Consider the following 25,924-nt stretch of genomic DNA (forward strand, 5'->3'; position numbering starts at 1 on the left):
ATTAGAAACTAAGTATTATTTAATTTATTTAAATCTGAAAGCTGGTCACTTTTGCAACAGTTCTGCCATAAAAGATTGTCGTCCTTCCTATATATTATTCTACTCTTTGCTCTACCGTCCATGTTATAAACGTTATTTTACGAGTATGACGTTATTGACCACTAAAAAAATATTATGCTATCTTTATCTTGTCTCAAATTGACGTAAGAGATCAAAAATAAAAACTTTTATATCTATTATACCAATAAAAAACTTTGAAAGAATAATGATACTTCCTTACAGTGAATGTATTGTAATAGTGCGCAGTTTAAGAATTTTTGGATGAAAACACACCCACGTATTTTGTGAAGTGATTACGTAAAGTAAAAGTAAGTAAATAGCATAAGTAAACCATCGATCAGTTCCTCTCAGAGCAGCGCGAAAAGTATCTATTGAATCGCTTACCACCTAGAATAGCAGATAGAGTATTCAAAGTGGATTGCCGAAGAAAAGCATTTTTTTACCTTGTGCAAAATATCAAGTCAAGGGCCGTCTGTGTAAAAAGAAATAGCGAATCGTGGCTCTTAGTGCAATATGGAATATAGCCTAAAAATAATTCAAACTACAAGGTTAGTACTGCTTTTTAGTCCCTTTAGGGCTCGGCACAACATCGGTACATGTATTTTTAGAATAATCAAATGTGTTATTTAGGTTTATAATTTATAACTGAAAAAAAAACTCCCACAACTCTGAACTGAATACAAGAGGCGGACTTGATGCTATATGCACGAGAAATCTATTTATAAAGGTGATACTACGCTCATCAGATAAACAATCTTTAAGAGTATGACAAATTATAAATTATACAAAAGTTTGATAACTCATTATATTTTAATTTAACTGAATGCCTTAAAAGTATGATATATACGACAATTCTTAAAAAAATATTGTGCTTCGAATTCCTTATTGTTAATGGTATGACTGTCTGCTTACCGCCAGCTGTTGTAAATATGTGTATTTGTAGGTATATTTTATTCGTCGTCTTCATATTCCTCGTCAGGTAACATGGTGGTGGTGTTGAAGATGGCCTTCACGATCGACCTGACAGCTTTCCGTGCGCCTTGTCGGAGCAATGTGAGCTTAAATTGCATCAGCACGATCAGGTACGTCGACATAAAGGATATGTTCTGCAGAGAAACACTCTTTATAAAACACTGCTTTCCATATAATATACTCGTAGTGACAAGAGCGCAAAAGTAATCAAGGGCAATGGAGTGGTTAGAGACGGCCATGTATGGTACAAACACAAATTTTTAGGATGTATATCCTAGTAGTGGGGTATCATACAGTTAGAGTAAAATAAAGAAGTCAGGTTGTATACAAAATTTGAAGCCTGCCTTATGACCAGATGCCTACTCACTGATGGTAGGTAGTATTTTTGAGGTATGTAACTGATTGATATATGAACTATGCGTATATCACTAGTTGTGCTATATGGCAGTAATAAAGCGTCATGTCTTAAAGAATTAAAATGTGCTCAACAGAAAAATATGACCCTGTTATAGAATTTTCATGATATTTTCGGGAACAGCTTTTATTTAGACTTCGCTTTACGAGTTTAAAGTAATAAAACAACGTTCATTTTGAGCTAGCAATGAATAACGTATGTACCTAGAGTACTCATGATCATAGTTTCTGCGAACCTACTTGATATTTTTGTGCAGCATTCAAACTTAATATATTGCTTTATTGATCTCATTTTGTCATTACATTTTGACCTTCGGATGATTTTAACCTTAATAATGTCCTCTATCTATTACTTGTTTTAAATAGGAATACCATAGGATATCTTATATTTGTATTTATGTATAACATCTCCACTTCGTGATGCCCTTTGCTATTCCTTATGGTTTCCTCCAAGTTTCACGTTAAGACTAAATGAAAAATAAAATAACTATACCAGGATTACCATGTAAGTAACTAATTTAAGTTACTTACGTGGTAATCCTGGCTAGAAAAATAACTACCTATAAAAAAATCTGAAAAATAGTAAAGTCAAGTGTAAAAATATGGATGTAGATAACTTACTCAGAAATATGTCCCATAGTTCTTAATTCGCTGACATAAGAGCTATGGGACATATTTTTGAGTATGATTTGTGCACCCATATTTTTACACTTGACTGTATACCTATGACCCTACAGGCCTACAGTATGATATCGAAGACCCGTCATCATCTTGCACAAAATGAATTCCACAAATAAACAATCATGATTTTTTTTTCCTTATTAAGTAATCTACAAATTGCCATCAGTAGTTGCGACTTCCTTTTAGGTGAATGAACCTGTATCAGGACCAGTAGGCCGATCATATGATTGGCGCGACAGTATCTCGCCTTTACTAACTGTATGAATTAAAGAGGGACGGGTAGTCTTTGTCGCAGCGAGATACTCTTGCGCCAATCATGTGCTAGCCCGGCAGTAGGTATCATAATTTAACTTACCGTAGTAAATAATTCGCGGTTTATATTAGTGAAACCGTCCAGGTTCATAATTGGTGGGTTCTTGGCGATGGCCACTAAGAACATCTCTACCTCGAGTTGCGTGCTGTGGTCGATGGCTCCGAGGTTCACATTAAGGAGCCGCACTTGGAATTCGTGGCCAACCTTATAAATACATAGTTATTTAATTCTAATACCTTATTAGTTTAGGCGCTGCATTTAAAAAGGGACAAAAGAGATACTAAATGAAGATCTCTCTGTTCATTGTTTTGTATTGGGGGCCGGAGTCATTATTTTTTTCAGATGATAATAGATACATAAATACATTAATGTAAAGTGAAAAGCTCAAAAAGTTCAGGCAATATGCTGGTTTTGGAAATAGCGTACACGAGTGGAATACTCGTAGTCTCGTAGTTGAGTAGGTACTTATTCAATATTGATAAATAACAAAAGTTGTATACTCGTATTCATAATGTTGTATAAATATAAACACAACGGTTTTGTCTGTATTATATTTTGTAATTTTATTACGAGTTATGTGATACAGCATGATTAGTTCCTATTTCCTGATACTCTGTACTATATTGCGAAAGGAAGACTTTGTAATAAAATAACTCATTACGAGGTTGTCCCTTTATATGACAACAAATAAATAGCAGTTCTTTGTAAGTCACGTCAAGAAAAACTAATAAAACAAATTCTTATTTAAATCAAGGAATGCCAATCCTGTGTTTACTTTTATTTGAAAAACTGTTAATTTTGCCTTCAGCTTTGCACATTTTTAACACGTTAAAATGAAATGTAATATTAAATAAATAATCGTCTCGATTTATTTTGAAAACAACATTAGCGTGACTAAACTTTCCGCACCACATGAAATTTTGACACTATTACAAACTTGGAATATTTTGTTACCTACCATTCATTGTATTTGTGATTTATTTAATTTATGTGATGAATAGTGTAAACATAATATAGGTAGGTAAGGTATTTTATTTTACATTTTACAGTACCTACCTACTTATTCGTGTACTTGCTTTAAACAGCAAAGCTACAGTAAATTTATGAACCAAAGAAAAACAAAGACACAGTAATACACGTCTATTAATAATGGGGTTCTGAACTGGGTAGGACTGCTTTACTCATAAATCGTCGGATGTACCAAGATTAAGTAGGTGGGGTTTTTTTAGAAAAAATGGTACCATTTACTTTTTTGAAAAACTATCAACTTTTGGGATATTAAGAATCAATGAGACAAAAAAAAATGTGTCCCCAGTTTTTCATAAAAAAATTTGGGTGTCTGTTTTGTAACGGCCCATACAAAATGTATTTGAAAATGCCTTACAAAACTGATATTTATTTGGGGACTTTTTTTTTTCTTTTTCAATCGATAGTCCTCGTGATTCTGAGTAGAAATAACCCAAAAGTTGATGGATTTTCGAAAAAAGTAAATGGTACACTTTTAAGTGAAAATGCCCAGATATCAAAAACTACTTCAACTTTCCACTGACCTTTCTGGACGCATGGTACGCCTCATTGCATATAATGAACAACAAAGTCATGCAATAGCCGACAATAACGAACAAGCCCATCTCCTTGTAGCTCAAACCGTGCTCCAATATCTCCGACAGCGCGCCGTACAACGAAATGGTGGTTGTGAAAAATATGACCATGCAATAAATGCCGTACATGTTTGAATACGCCCGACCTGTGAACAGGATTTTTGAGGAACTTTGAGGAAATATTGCATTTTTGGCTGTAGAATGTATTAGTTACAACACTTACAACAGAGATGTTATGTACTCTACGAAGGAGAATTCTTACTAGTTGAAGCAGCTGAGGATAAGAATTTGCATAGGTATCTACAAAATTTCGTTAGGCTAAATTGTTCAAGTAGGTAGGTACCTAACATTTTTTAATAGGTATATGAATTTACTTAGATGTTTTCAATATTTTAATAAGAGATGTTTTGTTTGTCGGTAAGTGGTTTTATGCTTCCAATTGTTATGTATGCATTTTTTTCACTATCAATACAAAAACACTATAAATAAACACTCTACAATGCTTTAGCTTTATTTGCGATGTATGGCGGCGTAAACAGTCCCTGGTATACTAATAATTTTATAGCCTAAGGAATTATTTTTTTATTAAGCAGAACTGTTTAAATACCTATAAGTGTTTATTGTTTATGTTTGTTGTTTACGTCTGCGAACGATGTTATTATTATTTATAGGATTTTTTCACATAAATTTATTCTAAGCTTTATAGCCTATTATGTACCCTACGTACTCCTTTTGAAAATATATATGCAATAACCTGACACGACAAAATGACGCGGAACCGTTAAACCCTGACACGTTTACTGTGCTGTTTCCGCACAGACTCTAGTAATACGTAGTAAGTAGTTAAAATACATATAGGATTAATAGCCGCATTTCTTAAACTACAGTACCGGCCATTAATATATCACCTCCATGTTTTTACGGTATAACTTTTTTTTAATATTTGTGACTTCCACCTCACTGCTTTAGGTAGTCTAGTAGTATTCCTTTGTACGGACGATGAGAAACATTGGTCTCATGTAATGGTTCTTTCATAGAGGTTTTTTTTTAAATGTATTGTTAACTTTATTTTTTTACTAGAGGTTTTTTAGTAATATACTGATAAGTATCCTATTGTAATTTACAGTATTTCATTGCAATGATCATCATATATTTGTATAAAATGACTAGTAAAATATGCAATCTAAAAGCTAACCTATATTGTTTACTCTATACAAGCTCATACAAAAACACTCAAAGGTGATATATTATTGGCCAGTACTGTATGTCAAAACTCGTATTACCAAGTTTAAGAAAAAATGCCTCTAGCCCTCGCCAAGCTTCAGATTAGTTGCTAACTTGTTTAAGATGGGCCAGATGACGCGAATGGCTCCTTATTGCATACCACCTGCCGCAAATGGCGTAGACGCTTAATCTTCCAGATTACATTTCATGAGAGATTTTAATGGCTGCCATTTGTTCAGGTTATCTCTTATTCATGGAAATTAAGAATTTGAAATTTAGTTCAAAGAAAAATCGTTATCAACTTTTTTTCATGTACTTGTGTGTTAACTGTAATATTATATAAAATCTAAAATTGCTCGAGCCTAAGAACGTTAGTAAAACGTATAAAACAAATATAATTTTAAAGAATATTAACTCTACGAGCGATATATCACACACATAACATACATATGCACACATTCAAATGTTTTCTTGCCTGATAGTACTATGGAGCACCCCGTACAGGACGACAATATAAATTCTTAATAATTTCCAACAAAAGGGCAGGGGTTCAAATGCACTAAGCAACAGGTTGAAGGGGGATATCAAGCGGGAACTCCTATCGTTACCCGGGACTGGAAATGGGCCTTCCCAAGCTCATATACGCCGATAAAAAGCAATATATTTCTATATATGTATATAATTTGTACATTTTGGCACTATCACTTGGGCCTATTTGGAACATTTGGTTTTATTTGGAACTACGAGAGGTGTGAACTTTGAGGCAAAATATATATTTTATAGTTACAGAGATCATTGTTAATATAACAGTATAAAGGTACTTACAATTTGTTCAAGCATTCCCATAATAATAATTATGTTAAGTTCAAACCACGAATACGAAATTGAAAAAGTTAGTATTATAGTGTGTATTCAGTTTATTCAGTTTTGTTTATAAAGGTGGTTATGATAAAGGTGACATTCGGATCACGACTACATCCTTTTAGTCGTTGCTGCTACAAAGTTTCTGGTGCAGCATGTGGCAAGAAATACTAGGATGTCACTGTCAGTTACCTTGATAAATTGTGTTGCTGTTGTAGCCGCATTGCTGTCGCGAAGGGAATATTAAATTCGTCACTCAATTTATCAAGGAAATTAACAACGACATCTCTCGTTTCCCGCTTCCACAATACTGCACCAGGAACTCTGCAGCTGTAACAAACACTACTGCAGTCGCCACCTCAACTGAATGTCACCCTGAGTCAGACTACATGTAATTCGGCTATGAAAATGTCTAACACAAAATCTTGTTCGAGTGTGTAAGTATGTATGTGTACATTATACTTACCCAGTTGCTGCATCATGTGCGACAAGTCAACCCAGAGATGGCGGTACTGAGCGAGCATCAGGGCCGGATGGTCGGCCTCTAGGGCCTTGTGTAGGTTTTGGGCTAAGCCTTTAGATGCTGTACCAAATGCGTTACAATTGATGTACCTGGAGGTAATACATTTTATAATTTCACAAAATTATATGTAACTATCTTAAGCATAATTGGTCTAAGTCTAAAATGGTCTATGATTATACCAAAGAAAAACTAGCAGGAGTTTTTTTTTTCTATTTAACTCTGATATCAATAACCAAGCTACATGGCTATTTTCGCTAATATCGCACTTACCACAGTGAACAAAATCCATCTAACATGGCAATGATATGGTAATAAGCTAAAGAGTGCCACAGCTCGAAATCATCCTGCAAGTAGTGCTGGGACAGTATGACGGCGAAACTCAGACCCCATGAGAAGAAACACAACCCCCACGTCAGGGAGTAGAGGTTCGGGAATACTATCGGGGTCCCTGTGATCTTTAGGTACTTTAGCTGAAATCAAATTAAATGGAAATCTTCTCTTCTTGGGTAAATTAATTATTTTTATTTTTAAGTGGAATACACGACGATGCTCCGACCGATGCGAACTTTTTTTTTACCTGACGGGCTCTATTACACTGAGGTAATAAGAGCGGTAGGACTATGGGGGGATGGTAGCCTGGGGAAAATCCAGGACCCTTCCGCATCACACAAGACAGAGATGCTACGTTAGCGCGAGAAACCCTTTTAAGGCTGCATTTCGACCAGAGATGTACGAGGATGCGTAGCAAGGGATGTGTAACATAACAGAACCAATAGAATCACTTAATTTTTTTTCCTCGCTCAGCGTGCAGTGATTCTATTGGTCTTTAAAACCACATCCCTCGCTGCGCATCCTCGAACATCTGTGGTCGAAGTCGAAACACAACCTACCAGCTCAATACGTAAGTTTAGAAACCTTCCAGAAATGTACATACGTACATGCGTTTGTGCAGTATTAAATACATTTAATACCCTTATCCAATGTGTATGATCAAAAGATCATACACATTGTAAATGCAACCTAAAATCTGCTGTATGACAATTCATGACGAATGAAAGTACCTTGTATATTATATATTATACGTAAAAATGAGCCAGAGGAGAGAATTGCCATATTTAGGATATAATAAATATTATTTTACCTGATAGTGAGTCCACATGTCTTTAAATATAGCAACCTGCGGGCCATGCCGCCACGATGCGATGGGCAAAAGGAAATGCGGAATAAGGATGCTCAGAAAAATAATATTGTAGATCACCTCGTCAAAACGCTTGTTAGAACTTTTTTGAAAATTTTCATAGCGCTCTTTCCCAACTGAAAAAATAATGTACGTAGAGTCCGTATCACAAAAGGAAATTAATCTTAGATTTACATAAGTATTTATAATTATTTTAGTTCAATCAATCGATTAATTCTATCCTCTGTGCCCTTTATGTTTTGCCGTTAAATCCTAGGCTTTCCTCATCAATTTACTGCCAATATTTAAACATTCCTACCCCACTCGTACTCAAACGTGGTTTCTATTTCAGAACCCAAGGGTTCACGACCCCGAATTTCCAAAACCTAATTACAAGTAAAAAGTTTTGATCAATGCCACGTTCATAAAGGTGACTCGCAGGTGACGTGAAGCCGTCAGGCTTGGCCCAAAAGATGGTAGGACCCCGTCTGATACAATTCGAACTTGTGTATTTAATTAGCTAAGTAATGTCAATTTCATTTACCTTTTACTACGATGATTGATTCAAGAGACCACACAAGATAGGCCCAAAATGTTGCTTTTGAAATCCATTTGTATGTAGTCCGCTTGGTAGTCTGTGCATCTAACAAATTAAAAGAACATTGGTTTATTTCGTATATAGAGTCCGTTCGGAAAGAAAAGTCATATAATGTATTGGTTCCCTTATATTTCAAGACTGCTCTTTCTGCAATAACTATTCATATTTTTTTGAAAACGTTTGTAGGACTATACCTACAATAGTGCATCTTAGGACACAAAAGTCCCCGTCCTATTGTTTCACAGTCTAGATATCGTCCAGCGGACTGATAGACAGTAGGCCCCTTTATATACAGTCTTACCTTTCGGCTCCCTCATTATGGGCATGATGCCCATGATCTGAAACAGAACCAGCAGGCTCTTGGTGGTAATATAGAAGCTGTCGTGCTTGTCTAGGAGCTCGCCATCTTGTGCAGTGATCTGGAGACCGGGCAGTTGGGCAGTCTCTTTGTTTTGATCTGTACATCATTAATAAATATTGAGGTAACAACCACAATAGTTCCTACTAAGATTTTGAAACATCAGTTTTTAGCGCAAATCATTTTGTGCTATCAGCTATCACATTTTTTATTACCGCCGAAATATAGCCCAAGCGCTCTCGCGCATGAGAGGAGGCTTGTGCCCAGCAGTGGCACAGTATAGGCTGTTTTTTTTATTATATTAATTTATTCAAAATATTCTTAAAATGTTACATGTCAACTTTATACTTTAGAAAAACAACTTTACGAAATATCGTAGTAACGTAACGAAAGCATTTTTATAGCTTAATTCGAACAAAATTAAGAGCGTTGATGTAATTTACCAAGGCTGGATAAATAAAATTATGCGCCAAGCTCGGTTTCACTTTAAGAGGGTAAAATTATTTACAGTACTTATGGTGCTACTTTCTCGCACTAGTGCGTAAAAGAGTCCTTTTCGTGCATATGTCGAAAGTTTAAAGGGCTATATGTACTGTAAAACGTTGTACGATACACGTGCGGATAGGTAATTCGCAACTCGTGTCGATTTAAAACACTCCCTGCGGTCGTGTTTTAATTTATCGCCACTCGTTTCGAATTTCCTCTTTTCCGCACTTGTGTCGTAAATAACTATTTAAACCTTGAAATTTAGGATAGAGGATACAGGGTGGCAAAAAAATAAGGGCATTCCCGTTGCCAGGGCGGTTTTGGGATTATACTGAGCAACTTTTATTTTAGGACCAACCACGAAATCGCGAAACTTGTATGGAACCCTCGGTGGGCGAGTCCGAGTCGCTCTTGTCCGGTTTTTTTAAATTATATCTAACTCATGTAAAAATTAATCAAACGACTATTCATTAACAGTGCTTACCTTCATCCTGTGGACCATTTTTTCCATACATATCTCTCTTCCTGATTTGTTCGTTTTGATTTGGATTAAACATTTTGAATCTTGGATTATCATTCTCCATTTTATTGTTTCCTAAATTTCGAAACTCTCGGAAGGCTTGGGGAGGCTCTTTAGAATCGTCCGCCTTCGCGGGCCCTGAAAGCTGTAGTAACAAAATACTCCATAATCAATCATAAATAATCCACCCGTCTCGCCTTACTTGGTTATGCGCATTTGATTCTTAAAAACTGTGGAGTAGCTTTGAAGTAACTGATACTGTTAAAATAATTTAATATTACTAAATATCTCCTATTCTTCAATTTTTTCATAGCTTTGGTCTGATCTGTTTTTACTTTACAGTACATATGGTGCTACTTTCTCGCACTAGTGCATCAAATAGCACTTTTCGTGCAAATGTCGAAAGTTTTAAGGGCCATATGTACTGTAAAACGTTTTACGATACACGTGCGAATAGGTAATTCGCAACTCGTGTCGATTTAAAACACTCCCTGCGGTCGTGTTTTAATTTATCGCCACTCGTTTCGAATTTCCGCTTTTCCGCACTTGTATCGTAAATAACTATTATGACCGACCCTATAGATTCCATTTTCCTTACCTACGCCACAACATTAAATTCCGATGATTATTTTTCGGTAACCAATTGCAGATGATCGGTCTAAAACGAGAGTTTACCACGAAGAAGCGAAAAGAGATATGATAATTTAAAAATTAAACGAAAGCTACTCGCTTTAGCTACTTTAGATACTTATTTGAGTATGTAAAACCACGGTTTTAGCTCTAGAGAAAAAGGATAGAAGTCTCAGGTAGCGCAGGTGATAAAAGGCACGAGTGTTACAATGGAACTTGCACTTGCACTTGCGCTGCACTTACTTGTAACCCTTTCTACTAGAGCCACAGTGCACAATAAGTACTATTTATTCGAAGTTATGTATATTGCCTACTTATTATTTAAATATTGAAGGATTTCCTTTCGTTTTAATCCTTTTGAGAATAAGGTTGCTATTCATTTGACGTTCTCCAGCGAAAAATTTATTACTTCTCGTTATCATCAAGATGATTACTAATTTATTTATTATGTAAAAACGAGGACCTCATGCCTCAATGGGAATATATTTTGCTTTGTTAATCGAGCCTTCTTTCTAGAAATGACAAAATGATAGAATTACAAGAAGCCGCTCCACTGCCTCTTTATTCTCAGACACCTCTTGACAGCCGTGTGCCGATGACGTCGCGCTCGGCGCCCAATAATTCATATTTCACACTAATGGCGACTTCGAAAACACTTAACCACTAACTGAGACGTTAGCTTGGCCTCGCTGCATGGGTAATGCTTGTGGACATTGGGCATTTAGATAGGAGCAATCAAGTGCAATTAGCTACGTATACAATGTCGAATAAAATAAACATAATTATAATATAGTAAGTAAGGTCAGTTACTGCAGCAAGTGAAAAAATGGTACCTGAGAAAAATATTAAAATCAGAGTAGCCCTGACTTCTTTTAATTAAGCCGCAACTGTGTTAAGGTATTCAATTAAAAAATGTAGTTTATTAGGTAGGTACATAGGTAGAATACCCTGAACAAGCCTATATGCTACCTAGTATTAAAGCAAGATTCAATCTACGAAGGCCAATCCTCACAGCTAATTATAAACCAATTACCAATCAAACAAGTTTTTCAACTTATTTGATATTATTACATGTAATACGAGCCATATTCATATGTCAATTTTTCGCACTTTTATCTTTTACTTTGGCCGTGTTGGTTTCAGAGCCAATTTGCACCATAAACAAACTCCATACATGTTTAAGGCTAATTAAAACTGGTAAAAAGCAGAATCAAGGCTGTTTGAAAATGCTAAATTGAATATAAATTGACGTAAACGTGTTTGATCACTGCTTGCCGGTTGGTTAATTTGAAATGTTGCGCTTGACGCTTTGGTCCAATTCGTACCTTTACTCCAATAAAAATAAAATAAATTCTGTAAATTACTTTTCACCTCAGCAGCTCGAACAAGCCTACTTTCGTCACTTCCTGGAGTGAGGAAAGTGCGACTTTCCTCACTCCAGGGAGTGAAACAATGTAGCTTTTTAATTTAGTGAAGGCCATGAACTTCATACTACGGTACGGTACGGTACGGTACGGTCCGGTCCGGTCCGGTCCGGTCTCGTCTCGTCTCGTCTCGTATCGTATCGTATCTCATCGTATCGTATCGTATCGTATCTTATCGTATCGTACATATTATAATACTTATTTTTTCTGTTTATTCTGTGTAATTCGAAATACATTTTAACCTTTAATATGTTCTCACTACTGAGGTGAAAAATTATGTGTGCAACACGAGAGCAAAGTTATTTTACATCTCGTGTTTTTGAGTCCCTCGCTACGCTCAAGATTCTACCTTAGAATCACTCGCTTCGCTCGTGATTCAATTATAGAATCTTTCGCTTTCTCGGGACTCAAAATAAACACTCGCAAGAAAAACCAACTTTCCTCTCTTGTTGCACAAATAACTATTTCACCACACCAGCTCGTATCCCACCGTCATCGTGTTCGGCCGCTTCAAAAATGTGTGAGAAAGTAATTTTATGCAAATTTTGAGATGTTTTTTATATATTGGCTGGTAGAATTGACTTTTAAGTGACGATTTTGAATGATACATATTTTATAGCGTTCATTCGGATTTGATTTGTAATGTTTTACAGTTAGTATTTTCCTGTCGTTTGTGTGGTGGAAATTTTTGTTTCACTAAGTAGCAAAATTTGGTTAACCCTCGTGCCTTGAAACCCTCGCAACGCTCAAGATTAAACTTTTCAAACCTGCTACACTCGTGGTAAATTTTGGAATCTTTCGCTTGCTCTGGTATCAATATTAGCATGTGGGGTTAAACAACAACTTTGCCCCCTTGACAAACAAATTTTATCATTTTTTTATTGGGACTTATTGCGGTATTGGCAGTTACTTATTGCACAAATTCATTATTTTGGTCCAGAATCGTGGTATTTCACACAGGTTATTGAATAGATAATATCAGGCACAAATCACAACAGCTATTGCAACTAATCCCAGGACTTGTGCTTCAAAGTAACTAAGTAAGAGTTAAATATGGCTTTGAGTCCGACCTCAAAGTTTTCACAACCAGTGCTATGTCAACTATGTCAAGTAAGGCGCTCCCGTACATTGCCACTGCCGAGTCGGTGACAACTTAACGTTAATACGGACTTTATAATCGTTATCTGCCTTTCTATCGCTCTTGCATATTGGAGCAATAGAGAGTACGCTGTAGCCTGAATACACCTGTAATTATTCAACCTCGATCAAGCGTACATCCAATCAGGTTAGCTACCATGGACCAAAGCGGCATCCGCCATTCATTTAAATCGCTTAATTAATATTTACGCTGTTATTGTGCCCTTTAATAACGTTGTCAGTAGCTTTTGTGAGCTGATCGCGTTATGCAAATACCATTGTACCGTGACACCGCTTATTTATTGCATTCTGGATTAATCAGACTTATTTATTCATTACGTCTTCAGTCACGTGCGGGAGGAAATAAAAAGTCATATTCTGGTAGAGCTGAGACAAGACTTACCCAAAAACGTAGGGACCTTGTTAAGTACCGACCTACAACCAAACTCGACCAGAATACTCGCGTCTTAGGTACACTCCGCACAATTAATCTTACTTTCGGCTCATCACCGCCCAGGATTGGGGCAATTGCTCCCTTGCAGTTTTTGTTTAAAATATTTAATGTAGAAAAAAAAACAGATTATGTAAGAGAGACTCTTACATAATCTGATTTTTATTCGGGGTACCTATCTAGGTACCCCGTAACATAATGTCGGCGACTTCTGGCGATTTTACTAAATCCACATAAAACCCCTACCAAAATTGGCAATAAAAGCACCCATGTTTTTTTTTTCAAAAACTTGTTTAAGTAAAAAAAAACTATTTCTGTGTAGCACTGTTCTTTATAAATATAAGAAATAAAACATGGTGAGATGTTAAAGATAATACTAGAGATTATAAAATCACGAATAAGACTGCAGCACATCACCTCGCATCTAACGCCTGGCGTAATTTTTCAACACTCATACGTGAGCATTTTATGCCTCTCGTCAACTCCGCAAAGGGACAAAATGCTTTATTTTTCCTTATTACGCGCTCCGTTATCAATCAATGTTAAGCTCTGTATCTTGAGATAAATCTTGTGACCACAGTAATTGGACTAGACTGTAAAATAAAGAAATAGATGAGTGCGCGGTAGTCAGATTGTTTATATCCCTAGTTTGTTTGCGTGCCAAGTCAAGTCGTAAACTAACTAATATTACAGGGCGGACACGCTATACATCAAAAATCACTTGAGTTTCTATGTGTGAACGGCACGTCTGTGCACGCGTCATACGTTATAGTGTAAATTGCTTAAAAATAGTACTGAGCGGCCGGCAAACAGCCGTCAATCTGCTGTCGCGGGACGAGGTAATTCGAGTCGGGGCGGTGCGGTGCTTGGCATTTCTGCATGATAATACTATTACTTATTCTGTGGTAATACCATGGAGTCTACACCAACAATTAATTAAATCCTACTGATGGTTAAAATTAGACTCTTATATTATAATAATAATTATGGTTCCTAAGCATCCTCAGCATTATGATCCGGAGTGAAACGCAATCCCCGAAGCGGCTAGTAGTGTTGTGATGTATAAGCTGAAAAGAAAAGTGATTATATCTGTAATCACAGGTCTTCCCATTTTAACCAACGTGAAAAAAGTAGAAAACCGAACCAAACGTAGGATAAGAAAAATCAAGGAAATTAAGAAAAAATCATTCAGTAATGAAAAAATCATTTAAAAAAGGTTCAATAAGGAATTTATTTGCAATAAGTCTACAGAATTTGTGAAAATTTGTTAAACCCGTACAACTAACAACGCCTCGTTAACAGCCGTTATTTATTCGTGCATCCTCTCCGCTTTGTCATTTTCCCCGTCACTAGGATTTGCTGTGAGATATCTTAGACTATTTATTTGGAATAAGTATATTTGGGAACTTGCATTGGACCATACGTAGGGAACATGAATATTGATTTATAAACACGCCTGTTTTTTAAAGGTTATGAAATCACGGAGTTTATGTCACTATATATGATCTTGCAACACGAACGCTATCCGCATACAAAATTGTTTAAAAATATATTTTAATATAACAATTTTCACATATCATTTTTCCTTTACGACATTCAGCAAACAGCCGGCTTAATGTACCCGGCTTAACTAGTAGGCAAATAAAATAAAGCTCTGGTTTCCTAGGATAGCGGTGCCGTCATATGGCGGCCGTCTCCATACATTACTACTACTTTAAACTCTCGCGTTTTGTACACATAATTAATGTCATTACCGGGTCTAACGCGAAAAACGCCAGTCCTCTCCACCGAGCGTCACTATTATCCTCGGATCGTAAGAGAAGCTATTGAAATTAAAAAACACCTGAAAAATTTCAACAGGGAAGACGGGTTCTAATTATCGTCAACTTGGGGACCAGTGATTCAGATCTTGAAACCAAGGGATCTATCTTCGGACCAGTGCGCGGATATTGTTAGTGTTGCGTGTCGTGCCGTGGACAATAAACATTAAACAGAAACGGGAAGATAAAATTTATTTGTCTACCCCGAACATTTATATAAACTAATGTCGGGTAACTACCCGTAGTGTTGTTTACCAATATCTCAATTGACATTTGCTGGGACGTCAGTCTTCCGTGACCACAGCTAGTGCAACCTAGTTGAAACGTCGGAAAAAAGGTAAAATAAAATAACAAACAAGACTTTTCATTTCGTTTCTTTTAATGTTGCAAAACCAATCAACTTTCTAACTTTCACAGGATTCTGCTCCTACGTAGCAATAATATAGGTATAGTATAAGGTTTATCTTTGATTCGCAATTCCACAATCGTTTCTGTATGGCAACCTCGTACAGAAACAAGAACAAGAATTAGGGTAACTTGAAAGGAGTTTATATCAATAAATGAGCCAAGTTTTAATATAATGTGCCTCTCGACCTTGTATTTCGTTTACGAGTTTTGTTGGTAAATTTATCTATGGTTGAGTGGTTTACTGTCGCGATAAAAATTACTTTTGTAATTAGATAACTGTATAATTTGACCTATTAGACCTTTAAAGATGCAGTATGAATCGGAAAAAGTTGCAAGGAATGGCTTCTCTGCTGTTTATAATAGGTAAAAAATTCATACGCACAATATACGATGCCTTGTTATATAGTCTCGCAATTACTTTGGTCCGTCATCTGACGGAAAACAACTATTCATAAAAAAACCGGTCAAGTGAGAGTTCGTTTAACTCGCGCACCGAGGGTTCCGTACAAACTTTCAATTTTCTCATGTAAATAGAATCACGAAAGACTTGACCGGAAGTATACTAAGCGTAATTGTGTACAGCGCCATCTATCGGCAAATTGGCTAACTGATTTGCGCGACCTGTATGTATGTTGGTTTTTCAAGAATACTTAATTCTTTATCATGTGAACCGATTTCAACAATTTTTTGTTTTATTTGAAAGAAGGTATTTTTAGTGTAATCTCATAGACATTTCAAGTATAGCAAACACCCGCAAATGGGCTTAAATTGCAAATTAAATTAAAAAATGTTTTTTGATATTTAAAAAAAGTTTTTAAGATAGAGGTGTGATTATATTTTTCCTGTAATATTTATGATAATGTTATTATTATATAAAAATTAGGGGAGGGGGAATGGTATTTCTTTTGAAATTTTCCTACATGAGTCAATTTTTTTTCACTATGGAAAACAAATAAAAAATTGTTTTGTAATGTTCAATTCGAACTCTTTCGTCTTTTTTCCATATTATCTGCTTAAATTACTTCTTTTTCAGTCAAATATCCATTAACTATTATAACTTTGGAATACTTTTGTTCGGAAGTCGATAAATGAGAACTCCCTGACAGTTCTAAAATGTCACAATAATTCCGGTCTCTGCAGATGACAATAATAATCTGGTACCCAGACCCAGTAGGTATAGTCGGCAACAATTGGGTTTTAAACCTGTAATTTTTGCCCGAAACTTAATATCAATCCATGATGTGACGTGTACAGTGAGCTGCAGAGATAGCTTGATCCCCCTGCGTAGAAACTTGTTTGCAGAAGGGTCAGTTATCTCTGTATAGCTTACTGTACATACAGCTTACTGTACATACAAGGTCTTAGACTGGAGATGTGTTGCCGACCATTAATTAGACTTACTTGAAATTTATCTGGCATAACCGAAATATTTAAATGAACAAATCAATAAATTTAATAAATCATTCTAATAAATTTGTTTTTCAATATTAATTTTGAAATTGTAATAATAATTCTTATTTAGTTTTAAATTTGCATGCCATTTTTTTGGCTTAACATGTGATACTAAATCAATTAATTTATAACATCTGTATGTAATTACCATGTTTAAGGAAATAAATATTTCATTTCATTTCATAAAACCACTTTGAATTCTGACGACCACTGTCGTTCTTCTATTTTTCTGTTTAAATTATAAAACCTAATGGGTGGCTAGCAGCCCCGGCAGCGCTGTTAAATCGTGCAGAAACAAAGTAACAAAGCTGATAAACCGTACTTTGTTATGAACTAACCCCCTTATTCATAAAACTTTACGGGCCTGCAGCGGTATCATGGTCGCTGGTCGCTTTTTATCACCTGTCATGCCATGCGTCACTTTCGCACATTATTTGTTAGAACGTGACAGGCATGGTGACAAATGATAAAGAGCCATCCACCTTAGCCTTACTGATTTAGTTAAATCATAGAGTAACTTATTTTCCTTAGACTGTATCCATCTATTACGGAGTTATATCTATCTTTGGTTAAATTATGTTTTAACTCTTTCTTACAAATACATCAAAATCACAGAAGATATATAATCATAGAAGAGATATCTCAAAATGACAGATAAAGACAATTGATTCATAGATAATTCAGGCCAGTAACACGTTTATGAATAACGCCATGAAAAATACTTTTTCTACCTTTCATGCTATATTACCAACACTTGCTTCTTGGCATGTTAGCATTTTTTCGTGACCATTCAAAATGCTTTTTGCACAGGTACTGTGTATTGTTCCTTTATTTTCACCATTGGCAAACCCTATAATTTAGATAGGTGGGTTATTATTTTCGTTGTCTTGTTTCTGACCACTCTGTCACGCTTCTATTTTTGTCTTTTATAAAATATATAAAACAAGTTGAGTGCTATTGCATGCTTTTCTAGCTGTAGGTACCTAGATTATAATTCTCTTGAGAAAAATTATAAACTAGATTTCACCCCATACAAAAAGCGTCTCATGTTTTGGGGACAAAAACAAGACAACGAAAAGAGTTTTGATCCAGGTACGGCACGTAAGTGTCTGAATCAGATAAATATTATGTGTTGAGTCTAAACAGTAACTACAACGCTGATGACGCATGATTCATCTAATATGGCAGAAGATCTTTTCACAACAAAAATACCTAAGTATACCTACATTTTCATGGTAATGCTTTAACATCAATGAAAGTTTATACAACTGCGTAGAAAGCCTACTTGAAAGATCTGCTCAATCGATCCGTCTCCCAGTGTTTATACAGCGATGTTTGTATTGAAATAGTATAGTATCGTATAGAATAGGTAAGCAGACGGGATGATTGATAGCTTTTTACCCCCTTAGCGCCACTTGCACCATCTCACTAACCCTGGGTTTACCCATTAAACCAGTGTCAAATTGTACTGGTAACAATTGTAACTCCAAGTTTAACAGGTTAACCCCGGGTTAGTAAATGGTGCAAGTGGCCCTTTTTCATAAAGGCGCTAGAGCGCTACAGACCTCAATTTGCTAATAATCGTTAGTTTTTTTTATTATCTGTCATTTTGACTTATGTATTTGTCAGAAAAGGACAAATTAAAACATAAATTATTTAATTGAAGCTCGTAGCGCGTTTATAAATAAAGGCGATAGTGTCAATGTTTTACAAGGACAGAGCGCTTGTATTTTAAATTTAAATCAAGTTTTTAGGGCCGCGGCAATATTAAAGCATAATACCACTCTTCTTCTGGTCAATAGGACAACAGGTGTTATTTTTTTGTTTTTGTTTTTTTTTACTTCACTGAGCATGTCTGACGTCACAGCAAACGCTAGTCGCGGATCATTCACCGCTTAATGAAGTGGAACTATCTATATTTGACCACTGGCAAAGTATCTTTTATTCAGAGCCCACTGTGTCCCACTGCTGGGCAAAAACCTCCCCCCCTCTTTTTCCACTCGTCTCTGTTTAATGCTATATCTGGCCAGTCTTTTACCTTTATTTCTCTTCTCTAAATCACAAAACTCTACCACCTAAAAATGCAATTTATTTAAATCTAAAATTTCGACAGATATTCAGCAGAGCAGTAAAGGTGATATTTATGGATCTTTGAAACGCCGCGCCGCCCGCCATATGGCGCAACTGTTGCGATCCTCAAATCTTTTTGTCCCTCGTTCTCTCCGAAATGATATTTCTATTTTATACACTGTGAGTGCTGAAATACGAAACTTAATAAATGTTTTTTGTTGAATTGTTAAATTTACACGAATATTTATAACACAAAGTTAATTAATTTTTCTTGTGAAATACATTAAACAATAAGTAATTATAGAAAATTTATAAAAGTTTAAGTTAAACATAAACGCGTGTATGCCCATTTATTTTATTTTGGACGTTTTGAAAGCTCTCGAATTTCTTTAAATGTTTTTTTCAATTCCTTATAAATAAAATTTACGGTTTCAGAGCCAAGTAATTTCAATTATAAGGACTTGGTTATTGAAACAACGACATCTTGGAAGTGTTTTTATTCATAAGGCGCTATCTTACTCTTACATTATTGTTTTTGCATATGTCTATCCTTATTACTCTAGTATTGTTATTACATATCGAATGAGAGTATTATGGTTCGACCTGGATATCCACTTTGCCCTGACATGCCCTTTGAAATTTAAATTGAAAATAATATTTATACTATTTTAATTTTAAATTTCACATCAATCTCCCCCTCCCCCTTCCCTCCCCCAGTCTCTCCCTCTTACCCTTAAACAATTTATTTTGAAATGACTTTTAAGTTTTTATCTATTTACGACTGCTAAATATTCATTATGTGAAATAGAACAGAAACGCTCTTTATTTTTACTGAAAAGCGGCCTTCTTTTCAATTGTAAGGGAGTATTTTTATAAATTTAGGTACGTATGTAGTATTTTTAACCCTTAAATGCATGATTTTTTGTATAACTTTTTAATAAATTGAAATAGATGTGTCATGTTGTATAGATTGAGGGAATAATATTTTGGATAGCTGCATATTGAGCCACGGACCATCAAATATACGATGCATATATACATCATTATGCATTTAAGGGTTAAGTTTTACCGAATTTCAATTTATTAACAGTGGTTTCTGCAAAACGAACAGTAGTTACAACTTGCAGGTTATATTATAATAACGTACTTTGACATCACTCAAGTTTTATTACAACGAACAGAAAACAATGTTGGCCTTATTGATTTATTCTTGTATTAACTCCCTATGCCTCCAAAGGAGCTTTTAACATGCTTAACATTCAACAAAGAATTCTCATCGACGTACAAAATGCTAATAGGTTGCTATTTAATTTTCGCTTATACAGTTAGACATTTGAGTTAATTTAGGCAAATCCGATTCATAACAGAATCAAACGTCTTCCACGCTCCTCGCCCCGGCTCGAACATTTCTCAACGCGGATCCTGGGCCTTTGCGAGGAAATGGTAGCGACTGTATTTCATTATAACGAATGGCACATTACATGAATAGGTCTCTTCGAAAGTTGTTAAAGATGAATTCCTAAAGTCACTGATCACGAAACGAAATATTTAGCATGTGTCAGTTTTATTTTTATGGTAGTCCTCCTTATGGATTATCGCTATTACAGTTTTCCCTATAATGTTCTGTACCTAACTGTACCCAGGTTGGTACACGTAACTTCGCTTTGGTTTCATTGCACCTTAATTTCGTTTTGCGCATTTACCAAAATTCCTAGATCTCAGAACGGAGTACTGTCAAAATTTTACATTTAGGCATTTTGAGTTGAGTTTTAGAACAAATAAAGATGTTATGATATTTAGGTGCAATGAAACCAAAGTGTAACTTAGTTACGAATCTTATTAGGTACTTCATCATTAATCAAGAGAGCGGACATCCGTTTGTAATTAATATATTATGGTTAAGGCCGTTCCCTGAGCCAGAAGGCGAAAAATCTCCTTATATAATCATATTTTTCTAAGAGACGTTGATATTCGTAGACGTGAAAAAAATATATTATGTAGTTCTTGATTATATTATCTTTAATAACACAGCTACACGAATTATGACACTTCGCTCGATACAATTAATTCCCAAAGTAACCTCTAACTCGGACTTTTAATCAAACTTTACTCGGTTATTTATTATGTGACACTATAAACAAATAAATAAACAAGAAAAAACAAGAAAAATAATATTAACTTAAATAGTAATTTGACAGCTTTCGAAATTCGATATTGTAAGGCAACGTTTTTAAAATAAATAAAAATCGACAAAATTTGATCAAAATTGACACTTGGCGCGCATGGTCTTTCCCGTTCTTTCTTGCGAAATGTGACAGTGATAGCTGCAATGAACCGATGGAACGGCCTTAACGCTTGAATGTGGTATGAGGAATTTTATTAACTGTGCGCTCGATGTAGGTAATTGTAATGTAGACCTTTGAGACATTTTCCGCTGACGGCTTTAGCTTAACTCTCATCGTAACTTAGGCGCTGGAAACCGTGTTAATTGTTCTGAAACAGACAAGTATTCCTTGCACAGCTTATAACACAATTACTACCTTCGCGGGGGGAGGCACAGTCTGATTACAATCCAGTTGTCTACCTAAACTCGCATCTTCAAAACACAACCTTGTAAAATACTAAATAAAGCTACATTTAGACTATAAGAATTATGGACAGGAGGTAGTGAAAGTAAGTTGTTCGGCTTACGGTGGACGATAATTCGTTTGTTTATCGCATCTCACTGTTACAATAAACAGTAACAGGTTGGAATTCTGTTGTACATATTTAGCTGTTGGTCTAAAAGAAATTAAATTAGAACTGGGAGGATATTATGGCGCCAGTACTTTTATTTTAATTTATTTTTGCTGCAACATAAACCACTTATTTACAAGCTAGGTATATTCATTCACATGTTGTTTTTTAGTGAAGTGCCGTATATTTGGCCTTAATAATTGAGATCTCTTTTTTATCCTTCAATATTTTTCTACAATTCCAATTTATTTGGTACGCAATAGTAAAGAAGTAGTTACAGTTCAAGAAGTTAAATCAATATGTTATATAGCATAATATACCTAAGTTAGTACATGCGCTATAATGTTAAACATTTGCGAGACCGAGCTTTGCTCGGAAAACATATAAAAACTTAAAAATTTGCGATTTCCCAGAGATAAGACCTAGCTAGTTCGATTTTTCGCCCCGGAAAACCCATACCTATAGCAAATTTCATCGAAATCTTTAGAGCCGTTTCCGAGATCCCCAAGATATAAATATACATATATACATGAATTACTCGTTTAAAGATATAACATATTTCTGTGATTAAATCGAGTGATGATCCATACTTTTAATATCACTTTGGAGAGGAATAATCATTAACTTATTTAGTGAAAGTTTTGGTTATACATAATAATATTAATAATGTACCTAGTGCATTTCCTAGCAATCATTTTCCTTTTGAATTACATGCTCGACCTCATTACACATATAAGAATAAAAAATCTATGTAGAATTTCATACCGTCAGAAGAGACACACTCTACCTTCGAGTCTTCAAACAGCGTTAATTGAAAACTGGAAATCCTCGTGGCGTGAGTATCGAGCCAATTCAAACGTACACTGACATCAGAAGGATATTTGAATCATGCATGATTTAGTTATCGTGCATTTTGCTCGTACATGTCCCTACATGTTTTGGCGCGGGCGAGACGCACGATACTTAACTAAATAATATGATTCAAATATATTTCTGATGTCAGTGTACGTTCAAATTGGCCTGTAATATTCATGCCACCAGGAGGATTTCCATTAACTAATAATCAGCGTAATGAGTAGGTACAGTAATTCAACTTAACTATGAGCAATGAGTAGTAATTCAACTGAAATACAAGTTTAACTAGAAATGATCCGACTAATATGACGTGAATTAGTACTTAACCTAGACCTCTCAACGGGTACGTAATTAAGCCGGTGTTATTATGTAAGACTTTAACGGTGTTATTATGGTTTTGACGTACTAATCGCTGTAAGTGTAATGTGATCGACGGAAATGTTGGTAAACTAAACTGGTAGGTACCTAATTATCCATACATAGAACGTAACTTACTATAATAATTTTCAGATAGATAAATTAAATTAATAATAAAATTGCCTTCTACATAGCTATTGTCTTAAATAATTAGTGCTACAAGTTTGTAAACGCTGCCCATTCCTGTGGGTAATAAAAACACTAATAAAATTACGGAGCACGGTCGGTTGGTCAAACAAAATTCGTGGCGCATTTATCTTGATGAGGAAGCTTTACGATCGTGGGAGTTTTCACTGGAAACTTTTATAGTATTCTCTTTTTCAGGATTTTCACATGCTTCACAAATAAGGCCCTCACCAAAGAGGATATAATACGATAGAGCGGTACTGTCATAGTAAATTTTGTAACCACAGTAAATTCACTGCCATCTATCGACACACTTTAAAACTAAACATGAAGATTTATAAAAATACGATAAAATGTATTTAAATATGGATCTGATTTTTTTTATTTGCATTAATTATTTTTATATGATTTTGACCCATGTTCTTTCACTGATATGCGTTAAAATTGTTAAATAACAAACGAAACTGTCAACGCCCTCTATACGAGAGTAGACCAAGGGTAGTGGCGCCATCTGATCGAGAATCAAATATTCGTGATTTTCGAGGCACGTTTTTTCCTTAGACTGTATCTATTTATTACGGAGTTATATCTATCTTTGCCATCACTAAGCAAATTGCGGCGGTTAGCCGTAAGCCGTGTCAAACTTACAGCGGTTATTTTATGTGGACATATGTTCATTACTAATTTCTGGAAAGTATTTGTGTAAGTAGATAACATTGTACTCGTACTTTATAAACCTTTTTGTTCTTAAATGTTAAGTGAAATCACCATTACCGGAGTTTCAATGAATTATTGGAGTGTAGCCGTTTATTGGCAAGTGCGTGACTATGAGGTATATTTGTAAATTGATCTCAATTTGACATTTTCTCGTAGTGTATTAACTCCTAATTATAAATTATATTGTTGCAAGCGAGATCAAAATGAAACCTACAAATATTTGTAAAGATTATATCATACAAACCTCTGAGTAGATAAATGTTTATGAAATGCGGCGATCTTTAAGGTGGGAAATATTCAAGACAGAAAAACTAAATTCGTTTCCCTATACGCAATACCTTACTCATAGATTTAACTTGTCATAACTGGCCACGACAGCTTCATTCTTTTCTAAGCTTGCTATCATAAGCCGTCATAATTATTGTGCATTGTTTGATTCGTAAAGGAATATTCGCAAAATTCCCAATAGCAACCGCACTGTTTCACTGAATGCATTAACAATTTACTCGTGTTCCACTTTAACATTGCTTTTTGGTTCTATACGTAATTGCATCACGTCGTACGGAGTAACCATAAGCGGGTAATTCTAAGGAAAATGTAACAGTAGCCTTTCGGATTGCTGTTGTCCACTCCATCCTTTCAAAAGTGGTGTCAATACTGTCAACTGGCAAAATGTGGCGTAACTGTAAAACCAGCTTTACTAAATTTCATATTACCCATCTAAGTAGATGAAGAATGTCTACATTAGTTTAATTTTGACCTCCATACTACTTTTGCTGTGTTATAATTTACATCATATGTATATGTATGTTATATGTATGTCATTTTGTTGATTACATTCGCCGATCTCGAAATTTTGACACCTATCACCTAATAGCATGGTCCACGCAGTTAATTTCAAAGACATATGTTCAATTGCTGTTATTATAATGTATTGTGTTGTGTTTGACACAAAATTGACTCTTGTCAGTTCAACATTTTATGCTTGATTTGTATAATTTGTGTAAATCTACGTTATTAATATTATATAATGTTTTTAGTCTCCAAGAGACTAATGTATACAACATAATACCGTAAATAATATATATTTATATTTTATTATGTAATTAAACCACTTTCTATTTATTGAAATCACTACCACATCTATCCATTTCTGTAGTATGTAACTTAAATATTTTAGGGGAAAAAGTGTCGGAAGGCATGTTTGGGAATAAACCGCGTACACTTCAGATAATGGACATCGTGCACTAACATTTTTTGCTGTGCAGACACTTTTGTAGTTTCCCTGTTCACTGGGCATTAGTTTCACTGTCCCACTGTTGATTGTGGGATCCGTTCCTCTTCGACACTTTTCTGATAAATAAATAGTAAAACAGCTTGTTAGTTAAATGTATTTCGATACTTCAGAGATCCTTAGTATTGTAGAAAAAATATGGCCCCAGCCTAAAGATATCATTAAAGTTATGGGCCGCGTTTCGTAATGAGGCGCGAAAATTGGAAACGGAACGCTTTTCAACAAGATATCAATTTTCAAATAATAATAATATGACTAGAGAAAACGACAAATCGTGACGTAGCTAGATTGATGCGTCTAAGATTTAAAAAAACAGTTAGCAAAAGTAAACAGCGTTGCAAACAGTTGGCAAAAAAATAATAATAATAAAAAATGAGTACGTGACCTATTTACGGCACAATACCTAAACTATTACCTACTTACCTTACCTTAGCGTAAATTTATGAGAAAAAAAGATTTATGGTAGCCACGTTACGCCTCCCTCCTTAAAGTCGTTGAAGTACAAAAGAAAGTTTCTTCGGCTCCAATAAAAGAAAAACACTGCTCAGCAACAAACTGTACCATTTTACGTGCATTCAAAGCAGATTCGAGGTTTTTCC

At 35.2% G+C, this 25,924-nt stretch overlaps 2 protein-coding genes across 2 annotated transcripts in view; one reads left to right on the forward strand and one right to left on the reverse strand.

The window, feature by feature from the left end:
- LOC134744647 (uncharacterized) overlaps positions 1-25,924 on the forward strand; it is a 152,521-nt gene that overhangs the window by 40,120 nt on the left and 86,477 nt on the right. The gene's annotated exons all lie outside the window — the stretch shown is intronic.
- LOC134744942 (gustatory and odorant receptor 22) lies at positions 1,003-9,950 on the reverse strand. Its single transcript, XM_063678889.1, has 9 exons — positions 9,753-9,950; positions 8,726-8,881; positions 8,371-8,469; positions 7,791-7,963; positions 6,920-7,119; positions 6,593-6,738; positions 3,991-4,187; positions 2,483-2,644; positions 1,003-1,166 (listed from the first exon to the last, which is right to left on the reverse strand). Exons 1-9 carry the CDS (start codon positions 9,850-9,852, stop codon positions 1,011-1,013), a joined length of 1,389 nt encoding a protein of 462 aa, XP_063534959.1. The 5' UTR covers positions 9,853-9,950; the 3' UTR covers positions 1,003-1,010.

This window comes from Cydia strobilella, chromosome 10, assembly GCF_947568885.1.
Source record: "Cydia strobilella chromosome 10, ilCydStro3.1, whole genome shotgun sequence".
NCBI lineage: Eukaryota > Metazoa > Arthropoda > Insecta > Lepidoptera > Tortricidae > Cydia > Cydia strobilella.

What these genes read in the sequence shown, in the direction of transcription:
- LOC134744942 (XM_063678889.1), bottom strand. Translation starts at nt 9,852, where the DNA reads ATGGAGAATGATAATCCAAGATTCAAAATGTTTAATCCAAATCAAAAC. An exon ending in ATCAATCATCGTAGTAAAAG is followed by an intron (nt 7,964 to 8,370) that starts GTAAATGAAATT and finishes TTATTTTTTCAG; the next exon opens with TTGGGAAAGAGCGCTATGAA. An exon ending in GCACATGATGCAGCAACTGG is followed by an intron (nt 4,188 to 6,592) that starts GTAAGTATAATG and finishes TCCTGTTCACAG; the next exon opens with GTCGGGCGTATTCAAACATG.